The following is a 19201-nucleotide window of genomic DNA, read 5'->3' as shown; positions in this document are numbered from 1 at the left end:
TCAAGAGGGCAGTGGCTGGTGGCATTAAGCAGTGGATGGTGGCAGTAGGGCAGTGTTAGATGGCAGTAAGGCAGGTGACAGTGGCAGTAAGGCAGTGGCTGGTGGCAATAGGGCAGTAGACGGTGTCAGAAGGGTAGTGGCTGGTGTGAGTAGGGCATTAGATGGTGGCAGAAGGGCATTGCCTGGTGTCAGTAGGAATGGAAACAGAGGGGCGCCAGACTGAGTGCAGTATAAATCATATATTTAATAAAAACAAGTAAATTAGATGAGTTCAGTATGTGGTGAAATTGCCAGGCCTGGAGTCTCATAAATGTCTTCCCTTTGCAGCCTGGGGCACTGGTGTGATCTTACAGGGATCCAGAGAATGCTGGGAATCAGGAGGCAGGAAACAAGAAGCAGCTGGTCGTGACTTCACAGGAACAAAAAATGTGATTATTCACAGCGGCAAGGAATGGTAACCAGATCACACCAGTGCCCCAGGCTGAAAAGGGAAGACATTTATGAGACTCCAGGACTGGCGAATTTCACCACATACTGAACTCATCTAATTTAACCTGCAAGTTACTACTTGTTTTTTTATTAAATATATGATTTATACTGCACTCAGTCTGGCGCCCCTCTGTTCCTATTTCTACATAGAGCCTATTGCTTCACTCTAAGGGAGCTGCCTCCAGGTGCTAATCATAAAAGATCTCGGATCATTTATGGACATTATGTTTTAAACAAATGTTTTAATATTATGTGTGCTTATACACACACACACACATTTTATGTATACCTATATTCCAGTTTCTATATAATTTTATGTTATCACCATATCTAGCGCTGCTGTTCACCCCTGTTTTTTATGGTGTCAGTAGGGAAAATGGCAGTGGCAGTAGGGAAGTGGCTTGTGTCAGTAGGGCAGTGGGTGGTGTCCGTAGGGTAGTAGCTGGTATCAGTAGGGCAGTGGCCAGTGGCAGTAGTGCAGGTGACAGTGGCAGTAGGGCAGTGGCTGGTGGCAGTAGGGCAGGTGACTGTGGCAGTAAGGCAGTGGCTGGTGGCAGTAGGGCCCAATGCCCCCCCTCCCCCAGCAATGTGCTCTGCCTCTTTACATCACCCACTACCCCCCCCCCCCCCCCACAACACATTGCAGTGTCGATCTCAGTGCAGCAGTGGAATAATGACATGCCATGTGTGCAGCGATTGATTAGGCTTTTGCTGAAGCACCATCAGTTTCAGTACTAGGGATTAGGGAAACTTGGGCAGTATTCTAGTATGTGGGAAAGTGCGGTGGTACCCACTGTAACTGTACACATGTTGTGCTCTCAAGGAAAGGTGACAAGGTCATTCTTGGGTGGTATCAAAGTGACATAAGCTGTGATAACAACCTACCGGAGTGGTTGACAGTTCCAGCAGACCGTTCTCCTTGGTTGTGCTAGGAAGGGAATTTGTATGCGTATTCTCCCTGTAATAATATGTGTAAAATGTTCACAATTCACTTCCACATCACACATGCCCAGTATGAATTTTTGAAAAGTCTATGTCTTTGTATTAAACATCATGAGGACTTCTCTGGTGAAAAGCAACACTGAAGTTAGAAAACTGGCAATCTGTTTCTGGTAACCTAGAGGACTTATGTTTTTACAAATGACTTGCTATACTATTTCTAGATAACCTTTCTCTTGTAAGACTGTGACATTTCCATTTATGCACTGTAGATGCAGCTGTTAAATCTTCTATGACAGCAGATTTTCAAGAGTGCTGATAAGCAAAGATAAACTGTCACAGGACCGAAATTACTAAAATTCCCACATACAAAAACCTGAAGACATAATTCCAAGAATAACCTCAATACTTTATACCAAAACACAAAGATTATACACGTTTTTTTAATTATTGGGTGAATTGGCAGTGACCCTTAGCACAGAAACAGCGCATTCCAGAATTAATATTCACAGCAACTGTATCTGCAGTCTGAAGACTGAGACTTCCTACAGTAAATGATATACCTACATTATGAGGACTAATTTACTAAAGTGCAAGATGAGATGTCCTCAGTCTGATAACCAGGATCATTCAACCCACTTCCTCTGAGCCCTGGTAGTCCTGGACCCACCCTAAGCCATTTAGTGGCCAGTGAAAAAAGAAGCATAATGTTGTTGATCTTATCTCTTCGTCACTCTGCTTTACCATCCTAGAAGCATGCTTCTTGTCAGCACGTGAACTGATTGGTTCCTCTCATTTTCCAGCCCTGCTGTACAGAGACTGCGAGAAGCTGATGCCAGGTCAAGCTCAGATATTCACACCTGCAGCCAACTTTGATTTTCTAAAACTGACAAAAAAAAGCTCAAGCAGGGCTTCCTTGTATGGGAAATCTGCACTAGTTGTGAACAGCACTCCCCCAGAATGTCACTCCCTGCTCATATAAATAGTTCACTGCTTTTTCCAACAAATTTTCTCTTATCACAATAACAGAACTATTCCTGTACCTAAAGCGGAAAGACTCTCCCACTACAGGCTTTCTCCTCTTGTAAAGAGGAAAATATATATCCTCCTTTATAAAGAAGAAACAACACAGTGAGGGGCTACAGAATGAATGATCACTGTGATAGCCAATCACAGACTAGCAGTGCAATCATTTGATGAAGCGCCAGTTCCCTTGATTCTCAATTAGTAGAGACCTAGCACTGTCATTGACAGCTTGGTCTCAGAGCTGGGAGAGGAACACATAGGCGTCGCCCAGGATTAAAGCCAACCTCTTGGAAGCAGCAACTATGTGTTACCCAGTCATAAAGGAATTAAAGTCAGATGTCTTTATTTGCATGCTCTTTTGAGGTAAGGGATAAGGGGCAAGTATAAAAGAAAGAGTGTATACAAGGCAGCCAGGAAACTAGCATTTGTGCCCACTGCTGTTCCCACGCAGAACATACATACATTTTTCTAAGTAGAACTGTGTACTGATAGTCATGCCCTATGGATCTGTACTCCTATTGCCAAGCTGCTAGCAAACCAGGGTGACGGGTTGCCCTATTCTTCTAGTCATCGGTTTATTGGAAACTGATGCAGAGTGGGCAAAATTTCTCTTTCAGATTTGCTATGCCCTCTATTGCTATGATGTCAGATCTAGTTAGTGGAACACAAAGGATAGGCAGATGATTGAGGTGAGCAAGTGTCAGCATGTATTAATCAGACTCTGGTGCCAAAAGACTTCTAAAACACCTATATATCAGGGATAGACCCCTAGCCAGAACACAAAGAACCTGTACAGTATGTAGTATGGAGCTCCCCACACTTCCTCTGTGGCAGAAGTTGTGTGGAGATGCATCACTTAAAGTTTAAAGCGGGATTCCACCCTAAAGTGGAACTTCCGCTGATCGGAACCCTCCCCCCCTCCGGTGTCACAATTGGCACCTTTCAGGGGGGAGGGGGGTGGAGATACCTGTCGAAGACAGGTATTTACACCCACTTCCGGGCATAGACTCCCATGGGAGTCTACGCCATTTCCTGTCCTGCCGCGTTGTCTGCTGGGACACACACGGGTCTCAGAGACAGCGCGGACAATTCCTATTGCACTGCGCGACTCGCGCATGCGCAGTAGGGAACCGGGAAGTGAAGCCGATTCGCTTCACTTCCTGATTCCCTCACCTAGAATGGTGGCGGCAGCAGCCGAGGGCCGAGCAATCGATCGGCCTTGGCTGCCGGCATCGCTGGAACCCGGGACAGGTGAGTGTCCATTTATTAAAAGTCAGCAGCTGTAGTATTTATAGCTGCTGGCTTTTAATATTTTTTTTGTAGGTTGAATCCCTCTTTAAGTTCACCTTTTCACTAAATACACTATGCTGTCTAGGGACCACAGTGTGTTAAAGGGTAACTCCACTTTCGTGGGTAAAAAAATACCAAATAAAGAAAAAATAATATAGCATATACAACTGCGACATAAGTCATATTGTAATTGAATGTTAATAAAAATTACCTTTCCCTTTCAATCTGTAGCTCTATAAATTTCTGTAAAATGCAATGCATAATGGCTACCTGGAGTTGTTCTGTACACAGAATGTGTACAGAACGCCCCCAGAAACATAATTTCCTGCTTGTGTGATTTGCTCACTGATTTTCCCAAAAGTCTGCCCTAAGATACAAGTCAGATTTCAGGCATCCCCTGCAACAACATTTTAATTTTTGGTGCGATACTCCCAATAGGAAATCATGCCTAAAGGTATGCAGGCCCTGCAACTTTCCTTATTAGTGTCCTGCAGGTGCTACAGATGATTGTTAATTATGAAACCATTCCCATTAGATTCACTTTCCCACATGGACACAGACAAACACACAGGGATTTCTTCAGAATAACAAAAGGTAGGAATCTGTAACAAAGTTTGTTAAAATCCTTGCAATGTACATAGATCATCCAAAGAGGAAATAGGATTTTTGTACTCATCGTAAAATCCTTTTCTCTGAAGATCATTGACAGACACAGCATCTTCATCTTGACCTTAGGGTTATATCGCCCCTTTAGGAGAGGACTAGGCAGAAAGTGTTAAAAACAGCAAAACTGCACAGTACCACCCAGGGGGCGGTCCTACTGGCTATAACCCCTCACACTGCATCCAGCAGCCCAGTTCCTCAAAAGCAGTACAAACATAAATAGGAGGGGTGGGTGCTGTGTCCATCAATGAACTTCAGAGAAAAGGATTTTACGGTGAGTACAAAAAACCTATTGTCTCTTTCATTCATTGGCAGACACAGCATCTTCATCTGGACCTTAGGGATGTCCCCCAAGCGGTGTCAAAGAATGAGGGGTGGGAACAGCAAGAAAATAACTCCCTCCATACAGTGGGGCAAAAAAGTATTTAGTCAGCCACCAATTGTGAAGATCTCACACTTAAAAAGATGAGAGGCCTGTAATTGTCATCATAGGTATACCTCACCTATGAGAGACAAAAAACAAAACCAGACAATCACATTGTCTGATTTTTGAAAGAATTTATTTGCAAATTTTGGTGGAAAATAAGTATTTGGTCACCTATAAACAACCAAGATTTCTGGCTCTTACAGACCTATATCTTCTTCTTTAACCACTTCCCGACCAGCGCACGACGATGTACGCCGACAGAATGGCACGGGCAGGCATATTGGCGTACAGGTACGTCCAATATTCGATGCCGCCCTGCCATCGGGAGCGCTGGTCGGGACCCCCGTGAGTCCGGTCGCGGGACCCGCGGACTCGATCGCCGCGGGCATCCCTGCGATCGTCTCACGGAGCGGCCGAATGGAGGAAATGCTGTATAAACAACATTTCTCCATTCTGCCTAGCAACTAGTGACGCTGATCTCTGCTCCATGTGATTGGAGCAGAGATCAGTGTACACTAAATGAAAGCCCAACCCCCCCACAGTTAGTAACACACCCCTAGGAACACTTAACCCCTACACTGCCACCCACTGGTTAACCCTTTCACTGCCAGTGTCATTTACACAGGAATCACTGCATTTATATAGCAGTGATTACTGTATAAATGACAATGGTCCCAAAAATGTGTCAAAAATGTCCGATGGGTCCCCCACAATGTCGCAGTCACAATAAAAATCGCAGATCGCCACCATTACTAGTAAAAAAAAAAATAATAAAAAATTATTAATAAAAATGCTATAAAACTATCCCTATTTTGTAAACGTTATAACTTTTGCGCAAACCAATCAATAATCGCTTATTGCGATTTTTTTTACCAAAAATATGTAGAAGAATACATATCGGCCTAAACTGAGGGAAAAAAATGTTTTTTTATATATTTTTGGGGGATATTTATTATAACAAAAAGTAAAAAATAATGCGTTTTTTCAAAATTGTCGCTCTATTTTTGTTTATAGCGCAAAAAATAAAAATCGCAGAGGTGATCAAATACCACCAAAAGAAAGCTCTATTTGTGGGAAAAAAAGGACGTCAATTTTGTTTGGGAGCCACGTCGCACGACCGCGCAATTGTCAGTTAAAGTGATGCAGTGCCGAATCGCAAAAAGTGGTCTGGTCTTTGACCAGCAAAATGGTCCGGTCTGCAAGTGGTTAAGAGGCTCCTCTGTCCTCCACTCATTACTTGTATTAATGGCACCTGTTTGAACTTGTTATCAGTATAAAAGAGTCCTGTCCACTACCTCAAACAGTTACACTCCAATCTCCACTATGATGAAGACCAAAGAGCTGTCGAAGGACACCAGAAACAAAATTGTAGAACTGCACCAGGCTGGGAAGACTTGGTGTGAATAAATCAACTGTGGGAGCAATAATTAGAAAATGAAAGACATACAAGACCACTGATAATCTACCTCGATCTGGGGCTCCATGCAAGATATCATCCCGTGGGGTCAAAATGATCACAAGAATGGTGAGCAAAAATCCAAGAACCACACGGGAGACCTAGTGAATGACCTGAAGAGAGCTGGGACCAAAGTAACAAAGACTACCATCAGTAACACATTACGCCGCCAGGGACTCAGATCCTGCAGTGCCAGACATGTCCCCCTGCTTAAGCCAGTACATGTCCGAGCCATCTGAGGTTTGCTAGAGAGCATTTGGATGATCCAGAAGACGATTGGGAGAATGTCATATGGTCAGATGAAACCAAAGTAGAACTGTTTGGTAGAAACACAACTCATCGTGTTTGGAGGAGAGAGAATGCTGAGTTGCAACCAAAGAACACCATACCTACTGTGAAGCATAGGTGTGGCAACATCATGCTTTGGGGCTGTTTCTCTGCAAAGGGAACAGGACGACTGATCCGTCTACATGAAAGAATGAATGGGGCCATGTATCGTGAGATTTTGAGTGCAAACCTCCTCCCATCAGCAAGAGCATTGAAGATGAAAAGTGGCTGTGTCTTTCAGCAGGACAATGATCCCAAACACACCGCCCAGGCAACGAAGGAGTGGCTCCATAAGAAGCATTTCAAGGTCCTGGAGTGGCCTAGCCAGTCTCCAGATCTCAACTCCATAGAAAACCTTTGGAGGGAGTTGAAAGTCCATGTTGCCCAGCGACAGCCCCAAAACATCACTGCTCTAGAGGAGATCTGCATGGAGGAATGAGCTAACATACCAGCAACAGTGTGTGACAACCTTGTGAAGACTTACAGAAAACGTTTGACTTCTGTCATTGCCAACAAAGGATATATAACAAAGTACTGAGATGAACTTTTGATATTGACCAAATACTTATTTTCCACCATAATTTGCAAATAAATTTGTTTCCACATGTTGTCTCTCATAGTTGAGGTATACCTATGATGACAATTACAGGCCTCTCTCATATTTTTAAGTGGGAGAACTTGCACAATTGGTGGCTGACTAAATACTTTTTTGCCCCACTGTAACAACCAGAGTTCCTCAACGGAGGAGTTGCAACCTTAAACAGCCGTCTGCAAAACCTGGTGGCCGAAGCAAGCAATCTTGTAAAATTTTGTGAAAGTGTGAATGGACGACCAGGTCGTCGCCTTACACCCCTGAGAAACAGACGATTGGTGTCGGAAAGCCCAAGAGGCACCAATTGCCCACGTAGAATGTGCCGTGATAAGAAAGGGAGGCGCGCGCCCCCTTATGGCATAAGCCTGAACCACAATCTGCCTGATCCATGAGAAATGGTGGCCGACGAGACCACCAGGCCCTTCTTCGGACCAGCCACCGATACAAACAGCAAGTTCGACCTCCGAAAAGGAGCCGCAATAGACAGATACACCCGCAGAGCCCGGACCACGTCCAAGGAAAGCAAAGCAACCTCTTTGGGGTGAGACGGCTGAGGACATAAGGACGGAACACAATGTCCTCATTTAGATTAAAAGCAACAACCTTTGGAAGAAGCGAAGACTGTGGGTGCAGCACCACCTTATCCTTGTGGAGGACTAAGTAGGGAGACTTGCTTGACAAGGCCGCCAACTCAGAAACCCTCCTGGCAGATGTAATAGCCACTAGAAAGACTACTTTCTGAGAGAGTGTCAATAAGGGGATCTCCCCAATGTTTTCAAACAGCGGTCTCTGAAGCACCGAGAGCACCAGATTCAAATCTCAAAGAGGCAGCGGTGGTCAAACTGGAGGGGCCACATGTTGAACCCCCTGAACAAACGTACTCAACAATGAATGAGTCGCCAAGGGTTGCTCAAAAAAGACAGCCAAAGCTGATATATGCCCCTTAATGGTGCTTAAGCCAGGTTTCTGATCCACTCCTCGCTGCAAAAACAGCAGGATCCTAGAAACGGAGTATGTGCACGGACGCCACCCCATCTCCTCACACATGGAGATGTAGGCCTTCCACGTACGATAAATCTTCCATTCCCTCAGCATAGTGGAGATTACCAAATCTGACAGACCTCGGTCTCTTAGCACCTGGCTTTCAACAGCCATGCCATCAAAGCCAGTGATGGTAAAGCAGGATGAAGTATTGGACCTTGCAACAGAAGGTCCTCCCACATCGGCAGTCACCAAGGAACATCCGCCACCATTCGTACTATTTCGGCATACCACGGACGCAGAGGGCAATCTGGTGCAATCAGAATCACCGGAATCCCCTCGGCCTCCACTCTGCGAAGAAGACGTGGTAGAAGTTTGGGGGGGAAGGTATAAATAAGCCGATAATGCCCCCATGGAGATACCAACACGTCTGCCGCATCTGCTCAGGGATCCTTTGACCTCGCCACAAACCTCTGTACCTTCCGATTGAGTTGAGAAGCCAGGAGATCCACATCTGGCATGCCCCACCTTGGGCAAAGGAGCCAAAATACATTCAGATGTAGCGACCATTCCCCTTGGTACAGCATCTGATGACTTAGGTAGCCAGTTTTCTACGCCCAGAATGTACACGGCCGGCAGAGTCGGCACGCCCCACTCTGCCCACCGCAGGATGTGAGCGACCTCCAGTGCTCCTCGTTCCTCCTTGATGGTTGGCATATTCCACCGCTGTGGCATTGTCCGACTGGATCCTGACCGGACGCCCCTGCAGCCTCTGTGACCATGTGAAGAGGTACCACCTGATCGCCCGAAGTTCCAGAATAATGATTGGCAGGAGGGATTCTTCCTGGGTCCAGCGACCCTGGGCCCACTGTACGCCCCAAACTTCTCCCCAACCGGTCAGGCTGGCGTCCGTTGTGATCATCGTCCAATGAAGAGGAAGGAATGTCTTCCTGGACCAAAGGGCCGGTGACCTCAGCCACCAGAGCAGGGAATCCCTGACTAGCTGGCTCACCCGAATTTGGCAATCCAGGGACAACGGAGATTTGTCCCATTTGGACAGGATCTCCTTTCTCCTTTTGCAAGACTCAAGTGTGGAATTGAGCATACGGCACCGCCTCGAAAGTGGCTACCATGAGACCCAGGACTCGCATGCAAAAACTCAGCGACGACCACCTGCGGGACACCAACAAGTTCACCAAAGCTTGAAGAGTCTGCAGTTGTCCGAAGGGAGAAAGACTCTCGCCTGTGAGGAGTCCAGAAGCAAGCCCAAGTACTCCAGGCATTGAGTCGGCACCAACACCGACTTCTGTAGGTTCAGTACCCAACCAAACTGCCGAAGAGTTTGCATGGTGATTACCACATCCTCCCTTAATTCTGAGGCAGAAGCTGCCTTTAGAAGGAGGTTGTCCAGGTAACCCACGATTGCGATCCCTCGCTGCCTTAGCAAAGCCAAAATTGGGGATAGCACCTTGGTGAAGACCCTTGGTGCTGATGCCAGGCCAAAAGGGAGAGTTACAAATTGGTAGTGCTAGTACCCGACCGCAAATCGCAGAAGCCTCTGATGCTTGATGCATATGGGGACATGCAAATATACGTCCTTGATGTCCAGGGACCATACTCTGGTCCACCAACTCCACACAGCCCGGGGAAGCCTGTTGCTTCTCCAACTTACGGTGCAACAATTTAGCCCATTCAGTAAGCATCTGTGACACCAGGGTCGTGGCTAACACTGGTCGCAATGCTGACCCCACCACCGTAAACATGGACCGGGCAACCGCCTCGGCCCTCCTGTTGGCAGGGTCTTTGAAAGCAGGGGTCCCTTCCACCAGAATTGTGGTTACCTTATTTAACGTGAATACTGGGGGGTCAACAATCGGAGGAGATGTCCATTTCTTCAAGAAACTCTCCTCAAAGGGGTAACGTACAGTTATGCGTTTCGGGACTGCGGTTTTCCCCACTCCTTGTAAATAAATGTATCAAAATAAGTTGGGTAAGGAAACACCTTAGCCGTGTGGGCCGGCTTGTGGGACCCGAAAGGGACCGACACCTCTGTAGATGCCCCGCCGTATCCTCCATCTTTACGGTATCCCACACCGAAGTGATAAGTGCTCCTACAAGCGTTTTTTTCTGCGCTGACCCGATACAGAGTCATTCTTACTGTCCGAACGGCCCAAGTCTGCATCCTCTGACATGTCAGAACAGGGGCCACCTGCCACAGCGGGGCCTGAGTCTGAATCAGAGCTTTCCCCAGAAAACGTTGGGGGGAGGGGGCGCTTTGTACCCCAATTGCGCCCGCACGCCGCTTCCACCCTGGCAACAAAGGGCACCAGGACCGCCAACAGAGCATCCATAGGCACCGCAGATGCAGGGGAACCGGTTCCCATAACAGGGATGTCTGGGGAAGAAGCGCCAGCTTCTGACGCCATGCTGACCCACACTCGCCTGTTATCACTTAAGGACCTAAGGCAAGTCACATAAAATGTCCACCCTCCTAGCTGCCACAGACTGAGGGGCTCCCCGTAGGACTCACCACCCTGACCCAGGCACTGTGCTGTGCTGCTGATGTCTGCTCTCCATTGTGTCAGCCATGAGGTGTTCTGTGAAAAAGAAGCGCTGTTCTAGAAGGAAACAAGCACCCAGTGCTAGAGGCAAAACAAGCTCAGGCTGCTAGAAAATGGCCGCAGGCTGCCTCAGCAAAAAACGTCTTGAGGGTGCTGGGAAAATGGCTGCCGGACTTCCAGAAAATGGCCAAAACTAAAAAACTGTCTGTGGCTACAGAAAAATGGCCATGGCCTCAGAAAAATGACCTCCCCACATGGCATACACACCAAAACAACCCACCGTGGCCCAGAAATAGGGAAGAGGACAAGCGGACCCCCAACACCCAGAGCAGTCCATGCCAGGACCTGGAGCCCTCCCTCCGGAGGACCCCCGGCCAGGTACGTGCACCGCACCCCCATGTGCCCAGTCACACAGCGGTCCATAGCATGGGGAGGAGGGAAGGGACAGGGAAAGAAGAAAGGGAGAGTGAGAGACCCCCTAGTTGACCTCCCAGGGAATTCCCAGCTGCTTCATCCTGCCGAGACAGGTGGAACCATACTTACCACTCCTGTAGGGACTGCTGGACGCATTCAACGGACAGACCCATCACCCGAGCAGTACAGGGTGGCTGTTGATTGTAGATCACAGGAATCAAATATGCATAAAAAAGAAAAAATTCCCAGGACCAATGGTCCCACTGGGAGCCAGGTCCTTCTCCTACACTAGGCAGAAAAATACTGAGCTGCTGGATGCAGTGTGAGGGGTTATAGACAGTAGGACTGCCCCCTGGGCAGTACTGTGCAGTTTTGCTGTTTTTAACACTTCCTGCCTAGTCCTCCCCTAAAGGGGAGATATAACCCTGAGGTCAAGATGAAGCTGCTGTGTCCGTCAATGAATGAAAGAGAAAAAATTCTCAACAAAAGTGGACTTACTCTTTAAACCAGCCTTTCTCAGCCTTTTCAACACGGAGGAACCCTTGAAATAATTCTCCAGTCTCAGAGAACCCCTGCTAAAAATTTGAAATCTACAACTCATGATACATTAGTGTGATGGTCAGTGGGAAGAATGGTCCTTACACTTGTGGTCATTGGGAAGAATTACCTCCTTACAGATAGTTAAAAAGATCAATGGTGTCAGTGGGAACTTGTCTGAGAGCCAGAAATTGCCCAATGCTGAAGGAACCCCTAGCAACCTCTGGAGGAACCCTGGTTGAGAATCACTGCTTTAAACAAAAGTTTGCTTAGCTTTAATGCCTTACCAGAAGACTATGATCAACCCCCAAAGCCTGCAAATAAAATTCTCACCAAAGTGATCAGCCACATTCTGTTCAACTTCAGGGAAACTCCAAATATTAGATGTTCACACGAGCATCAAAAGAGCAGCAGAAGCGGACTAAAAGCCACTCCTGCCCATGTTTTCCTGCAGATGAGTACAAAAAGCTGGGGCACACAACAGCTGTATATCAAATATGAAAAAGGGCACTTCGATTTTTTTTTTTAATTTAAAGAACTACAATGCCAGAATCCATATACATAAATAAAAGGGATAATAGAAATTAAACAGTGTGTGTTTAGTATCACTATAAAACTAAGGACACTATTTGAAAACCATACAGTATTTTTTTTTACACACTAGGGCCCCAGAACAACATAGTATATTTTAGTGGAAAAGGTGAAGTCAATTGCACAATCTCTAAAATATACAGAAACATATACAGACATAAAAGGACTTTGTATGTTATCCATCATGCAGCTTCCTCAGATGTCTATATAGAACTATTGTTAATGACAGTTACTATTACAAGTTAAAGTGGTCATAACCCTAAAACAAAATCATGCTCCTGTCCCTTGAAGGCAGGAGCTAGAGTGTAGTGCCTTTGCCTTGTCACTTGTTCCTTTCTATCTTTCCCAATACCTGGCTGATCCTGCCTTGTGCTGTCTTCTCTTCTGTAAACTGACCACGGTTATCATGGCTGCTGATCCGTGATACCATGGTCAGTTTACATCCCTCCATCATCCTGTTCTCTGCTGTGAGGCTCTCCCCTCTCCCTTTCCGTCCCTACCTGTCAGCTCAGTGTGAGATCTGATCTCCTCCCTACCCATCCCACCACTATTGTTGTATGCTGTATAGTACGATGTTAAAATCCCTTGTTTACTAATATATATATATATATATATATATATATATATATATATATATATATATATATATATATATATATATATATATATATATATATATAGCACTGTGTGGCAATTTTTTTTTTATGATATTCCTAAATACCTTCTTGCACAGCTCCGCTGTGCAGTCATGTGGTCTCCCTCTGCTGGCCAGCAGGGACTCTCAGCCCTTCCCCCTGCTCTTCTTAGATCTGGGATGGAGAGCAGAGGGGAATAATGTGACAGCACAGTGGATCTGTGAAAAAGGTATTTAGAAAAATAATCTTTAAAAAATGTACACACTGTGCTTTATATAAGCCTGAGGCAGAAAGGATGCCACCAATTTCAGCTAAACTTAACAATCTCCTTAAGTGCTAAAATTTTCATATCTTACTTTTGACAAAGGTCTGCGGCTGGATTAGTCACAGTTATCATCTTCTGTATGGTGCCATCAGTGTAAGAAATAAATCTTCTTTACTCTTTACATGCAGTCTCCTGAAGACATGAATACAAAAAAAATTATCTATTTTATTATACAATATTTTTACTCATCTAAACATTTGGCTACTCAGAGCTAAACATTAATATACACTCACTGGACACTTTATTAGGTACACCTGTTTAATTTCTTGGTAACACAAATTGCTAATCAGCCAATCACATGACAGCAACTCAATGCATTTAGGCATGTAGACGTGGTAAAGATGACTTGCTGAACTTTGAACTGAGCATCAGAATGGGGAAGAAAGGGGATTTAAGTGACTTTGAACATGGCATGGTTGTTGGTGCCAGACAGGCTGGTCTGACTATTTCAAAAACTGCTGATCTACTGGGATTTTCACGTACAACCACCTCTAGGGTTTACAGAGAATGGCCTGAATAAGAGAAAAGAGCGGCAGTGGTGTGGACGAAAATGCCTTGTTGATGTCAGAGGTCAGAGGAGAATGGGAAGATTGGTTCGAGATGACAGAAAGGCAATAGTAACTCAAATAACCACTCATTACAACCAAGGTGTGCAGAATACCATCTATGAACGCACAACACATCAAACCATAAAGAAGATGGGCTACAACAGCAGAAGACCACACCGGGTGCTACTCCTGTCAGTTAAGAACAGGAAACTAATGCCGCGTACACACGACCGGACTTTCCGTCAAAATAAAATTCTAACGGCCTTTCTGACGGAGTTCCGCTGAAATGGACTTGCCCACACACGATCACACCAAAGTCCGTTTATTTAGAACGAGATGACGTACGATGGGACTAGAAAAGGAAGTTCAATAGCCAGTAGCCAATAGCTGCCCGTCGTTTCTGGTCCGTTGGAATAGCACACAGACGAACGGTTTTCCCGATAGGAATTGATTTCGTCTGAAAGATTTAAAATCTGTTCTATTTCTAGGTCCATCAGAATTTTTGGAAAAAAAAAAGTCTGCTATAGCCCACACTTGATCGGAATATCTGATGAAATTATTCCGTCTGACCTTTTTTGCCGGAAAGCCTGGTTGTGTGTACGTGGCATAAGACTACAATTCGCAAAGGGTCACCAAAATTGGACAATGGATTGGATTGGACAAAAGATTGGAAAAATTTTGCCTGGTCTGATGAGTCTCGATTTCAGCTGCGGCATTCAAATAGTAGGGTCAGAATTTGGCGTAAACAACATGAAAGCATGGATCCATCCTGCCTTGGCTGGTGGTGGTGTAATGATGTGGGGTATATTTTCTTTCACACTTTGGGCCCCTTAGTACAAATTGAGAATCGTTTAAACGCCACAGCCTACCTGAGTATTGTTGCTGACCATATCCATCCCTTTATGACTACAGTGTACCCATCTTCTGATGGCTACTTCCAGCAGGATAATGCACCATGTCACAAAGTTCAAATCATCTCAAAATGGTTTATTGGACATGACAATGCGTTCACTGTACTCCAATGGCCTCCACAGTCACCAGATCTCTATTGAATAAATCACCTTTGGGATGTGGTGGAACGGGGGGAGTTGCATCATGGATGTGCAGCCAACAAATCTGCAGCAAATGCATGATGCCATCATGTCAATATAGACCAAAATCTCTGAGGAATGTTTTCAACCCATTGTTGAATCTATGCCACGAAGAATTAAGGCAGTTCTGAAGACAAAAGGGGGTCCAACCCGGTACTACTAGCAAGGTGTACCTAATAAAGTGGCCAATGCATCTCTACAGTGCTTTTCCACCATGCTAAGACTTTACACCTCTCCCCTGCAGAAAGCCACTCAACAGATAGTTATGACCCCTTATTAAATACAGTGCCTTTAATAAGTATTCATAACCCTTTAATTGTTACAACCAAAAATGTAAATGTATTTTATTGGGATTTTATGTGATAGACCAACACAAAGTGGCACATAATTGTGAAGTAAATGAAAAATGATAAATGGTTTTCAAAATATTTTACAAATAAATATCTGAAAATTGTGGCGTGCATTTGTATTTGGCCCCTTGAGTCAATACTTTGTAGAACCACCTTTCACTCCAATTACAGCTGCAAGTCTTTTTGGGGATGTCTCTACCAGCTTTGCACATCTAGAGAGTGAAATTTGTGCCCGTTCTTTGCAAAATAGCTCAAGCTCTGACAGATTGGATGAAGAGTGTCTGTGAACAGCAATTTTCAAGTCTTCCCACAGATTCTCAATTGGATTTACGTCTGGACTTTGACTGGGCTATTCTAACACATGAATATGCTTTGCTCTAAAACATTCCATTGTAGCTCTGGCTGTATGTTTAGGGTCGTTGTACTGCAGGAAGATGAACCTCCACCCCAGTCTTAAGTATTTTGCAGACTCTAATGCCATGTACACACAAGCGGATTGTTCGACAGAAAAAGTGTGATGGGAGCTTTTCATCGTATATTCCGATCATGTGTATACCCCATTGGATTTTTTATGTTGAAAATTCTGACAGACCTAGAAATGGAACATGTTCTAAATATTTACGACGGAACCAATTCCTATCGGGAAAACCGCTTGTCTGTATGCTGTTACAACGGACCAAAAACGACGCATGCTCTGAAGCAAGTACAAGACGGAAGCTATTGGCTACTGACTATCGAACTTCCTTTTTCTAGTCCCATTGTACGTGTTGTACGTCACCGCCTTTTTTTGACGATCGGACTTTGGTGTGATCGTATGTACTCAAGACAGTTTCAGCTAAATTCCGTCGGAACTCCGTTGGAAAAACCTTCAGAGTTTATTCCGCGGGAAAACCGGTCATGTATTCTCCATCCATCTTCCCACCGACTCTGACCAGCTTCCCTATCCCTGCTGAAGAAAAGGATCCCCACAACATGATGCTGCCACCGTGTTTCATGGTGGGGAAGGTGTGTTCAAGGTGATGTGCAGTGTTAGTTTTCCTCCACACATAGCACTTTGCTTTTAGGCCAAAAAGTTCAATTTTGGTCTCATCTGACCAGAGCCCCTTCTTCCACATGTTTGCTGTGTCCCCCATGGCTTCTCACAAACTGCGAACAGGACTCACTTTGACTTTCTTTCAACAATGGCTTTCTTCTTACCATTCTTCCATAAATGCCCAGATTTGTGGATTGCACAACTAAAAGTGGTCCTGTGGACAGATTCCCCCACCTGAGCTGTGGATCTCTGCAGATCCTCCAGAGTTACTATGGTCCTCTTGGCTGCTTCTCTGATTAATACGCTCCTTGCCCAGCCTGTTAGTTTAGGTGGACAGCCATGTCTTGGCAGATTTTCAGTTGTGCCATACTATTTCCATTTTTGGATGATGGATTGATCAGTGCTCTGTGAGATGTTCAAAGTGTGGGATTTTGTTTATAACCTAACCCTGCTTTTAAACTTCTCCACAACTTTATCCCTGACATGCCTGGTGTGTTCCTTGGCCTTCATGATTCTGTTTGTTCCCTAAAATTCTCTAGGCAGACCTCTGAGGGCTTCACAGAACAGCTGTATTTCTACTGAGATTAAATTACACACTGGTGGACTATATTTACAATTCAATAGCACCTCCAGGTCTCATTCAAAGTGGTTGTGCGCTCCAATGGCTGGAAGTCACCAGATATGATGTCAACAGTGTGGTTCTGTCCTACGCATTTTGTCTATGTGACGTTGTACCCTGTAAGTGCAGTATTGTAGTGTGGGAATTTTATTAACCTATTTACACTATTTTGGTCTCCCTCTTGGTGCCTTTAGTTACTCTTTAGAATTGGATGCCTGTAAAATGGCAAAAAAAATGGCAGAAACCCAAAATTGTCCATAGGTAATGCTCTCAAAGCCTTCATGGGTCATTTGGAGTTACTAGTGAGTGATGACCCTAGAATAATTCCTCTCACTCCAGCACATGTAGTGCTACCTAATATGTGCAGTGTGAGCACTTTCTTTATTCGCATGCATCCCCTGTGGGGGTGGGTCGGATATAAAATGTTTGGTAGTCTTTATTATTGTATTTCATTTTTTAAATGCTGCAAGCCTTTCTAATACTTTATTTTTCTGTTGGTGACAGGTTCTCTTTAGGACTTCTCCAGAATGTGCCCACCATAAAAAGTTGGTGACAGAGTCTCTTTAAGATGCTTCCAGAATGTGCCCACCGTAAAAACGTGGTGACAGGATCTCTTTAGGATGCTTCCAGAATGAGCCAACCATAAAAATTGGTGACAGGGTCTCTTTAGGACACTTGCAGAACGTGCCCACCATAAAAAGTTGGTGACAGGGTTTCTATGGGATACTTTAAGATACTGTCCCCACATAGAAAGTGATACTTTAACAATGTGCCCACCATAGAAAGTGGGTGACAGGGTCTCTTTAGGACTCCTCCAGAATGTGCCCACCATAAAAAGTTGGTGACAGAGTCTCCTTAGGATGCTTCCAGAATGTGCCCACCATAAAAACTTGGTGACAGGGTCTCTTTAGGATGCTTCCAGAATGTGCCCACCGTAAAAAGTTGGTGACAGGATCTCTTTAGGATGCTTCCAGAATGTGCCAACCATAAAAATTTGGTGACAGGGTCTCTTTAGGACACTTCCAGAATGTGCCCACCATAAAAAGTGGGTGACAGGGTTTCTATGGGATACTTTAAGATACTGTCCCCACATAGAAAGTGATACTTTAAGAATGTGCCCACCATAGAAAGTGGATGACAAGGTCTCATTAGGACTCCTCCAAAACGTGCCCACCATAAAAAAAATCTGTGGCAGGGTCTCTTTAAGATTCTTCCAGAATGTGCCCACCATAAAAACTTGGTGGCAGGGTCTTTTTAGCACTCTTCTAGAACATGGCCACCATACAATGTAGATGACAGGGTCTCTTTATAAGAAGCAGTGAGACAATAGACATTGCTGTGTAGTCATGGTGGGGACTGTCCTGTATACAGGGATCCTCCCATGCCTCACTTCTGCAGCCACCATGTGAAGAATGTAAAAGACTGCAGCACTCACAAGTCTGTCACCCTGTAATAGCAGATCAGTACAGCCCTGCACTGGGGAACATGGCGACCAGCGGTGCCACCTCAGCTACCTGCAAGAGTTAAGTTATGACATCACCCCGTCACAAAGCGGCGTCCTGGCAGCGTGGACATACGCCGAGGCCGCCCTCTTCCTCTTTCCTGCAGTGTTAGTAGGAAGACTCGCTATGTACTATAGTGCGCTCATTACCTGCGCTGTGGATGTGACAGGCCGCCTATGGACACACCTCCCCGCACTGCTCTCCTCTGACCTGTATTGTCCTGGCTCTGCACTGCCCGCCCATCATTCTTCCTGCTTCCTCCTTCCTCCTGGACCAGCAGTGTGCAGGCAACCAATCACAGCACGGCTCTGTGCAGTCTATAGGAGCGCTGTACTGTATAGGGAAGGATCCGGGATGGTGGTGTGCACTGCGCATGTGTACAGATCCTTCCCTTCTCCTCCCTCTATAGTACCGATCAGAGGGATCACTGAGGGAAGACAATGTACAAAAACTCCAGGAGTCACAGCATATTGCTATTTTATATTTGTTACAGTCTGATCCCACAATCTACAAGTTATCAAACACACCTGTGGCGGCTGGTGCTTCATTTTCTTGGGTGGGGGGTTCTCAAAATGCCCTGCCCATTGCAATGAATGTGTGGCACTTCCGAAGCGCCTGAAAATCGAGTTGGAAGCACCGCAACGCAGGAGTTATTAAAAGCGCCCTGCTAGCGGCTGAAAAGCACCGCTTAAGCACCGGGCCATTTTGCTGGCCAAAGACCAGAGCACTTTTTGCAATTCAGCACTGTGTCGCTTTAACTGACAATTGCGTGGTCGTGCGACGTGGCTCCCAAACAAAATTGACG

The 19201-nt window shown here is 45.4% G+C and overlaps 1 protein-coding gene across 4 annotated transcripts in view; it reads right to left on the bottom strand.

Moving 5' to 3' along the window:
• LOC143983296 (cohesin subunit SA-2-like) overlaps positions 1-18697 on the bottom strand; it is a 155058-nt gene extending 136361 nt beyond the window's left edge. For 3 of the 4 annotated variants that reach the window (XM_077482810.1, XM_077482811.1, XM_077482812.1), the window contains exons 1-3: positions 18546-18697; positions 13285-13385; positions 1375-1447 (exon numbers count right to left, since the gene is read on the bottom strand). In XM_077482810.1, coding sequence (XP_077338936.1) covers positions 1375-1447; positions 13285-13325 — 114 coding nt within the window. In that variant the 5' untranslated portion in view covers positions 13326-13385; positions 18546-18697. Of the gene's footprint in view, positions 1-1374; positions 1448-13284; positions 13386-18545 lie in introns of those variants that run through there. The other variant, XM_077482813.1, reaches the window with a different exon arrangement.
• Between the last annotated feature and the right edge of the window lie 504 nt (positions 18698-19201).

The sequence above is a fragment of the Lithobates pipiens genome, unplaced genomic scaffold (genome assembly GCF_037356315.1).
Source record: "Lithobates pipiens isolate NorthernLeopardFrog02 unplaced genomic scaffold, aLitPip1_a1.2 Scaffold_16, whole genome shotgun sequence".
NCBI classification, from domain to species: Eukaryota; Metazoa; Chordata; class Amphibia; order Anura; family Ranidae; genus Lithobates; species Lithobates pipiens.
Note: the sequence above shows the minus strand (reverse complement) of the source record. Positions and strands in the feature narration are given on the sequence as shown.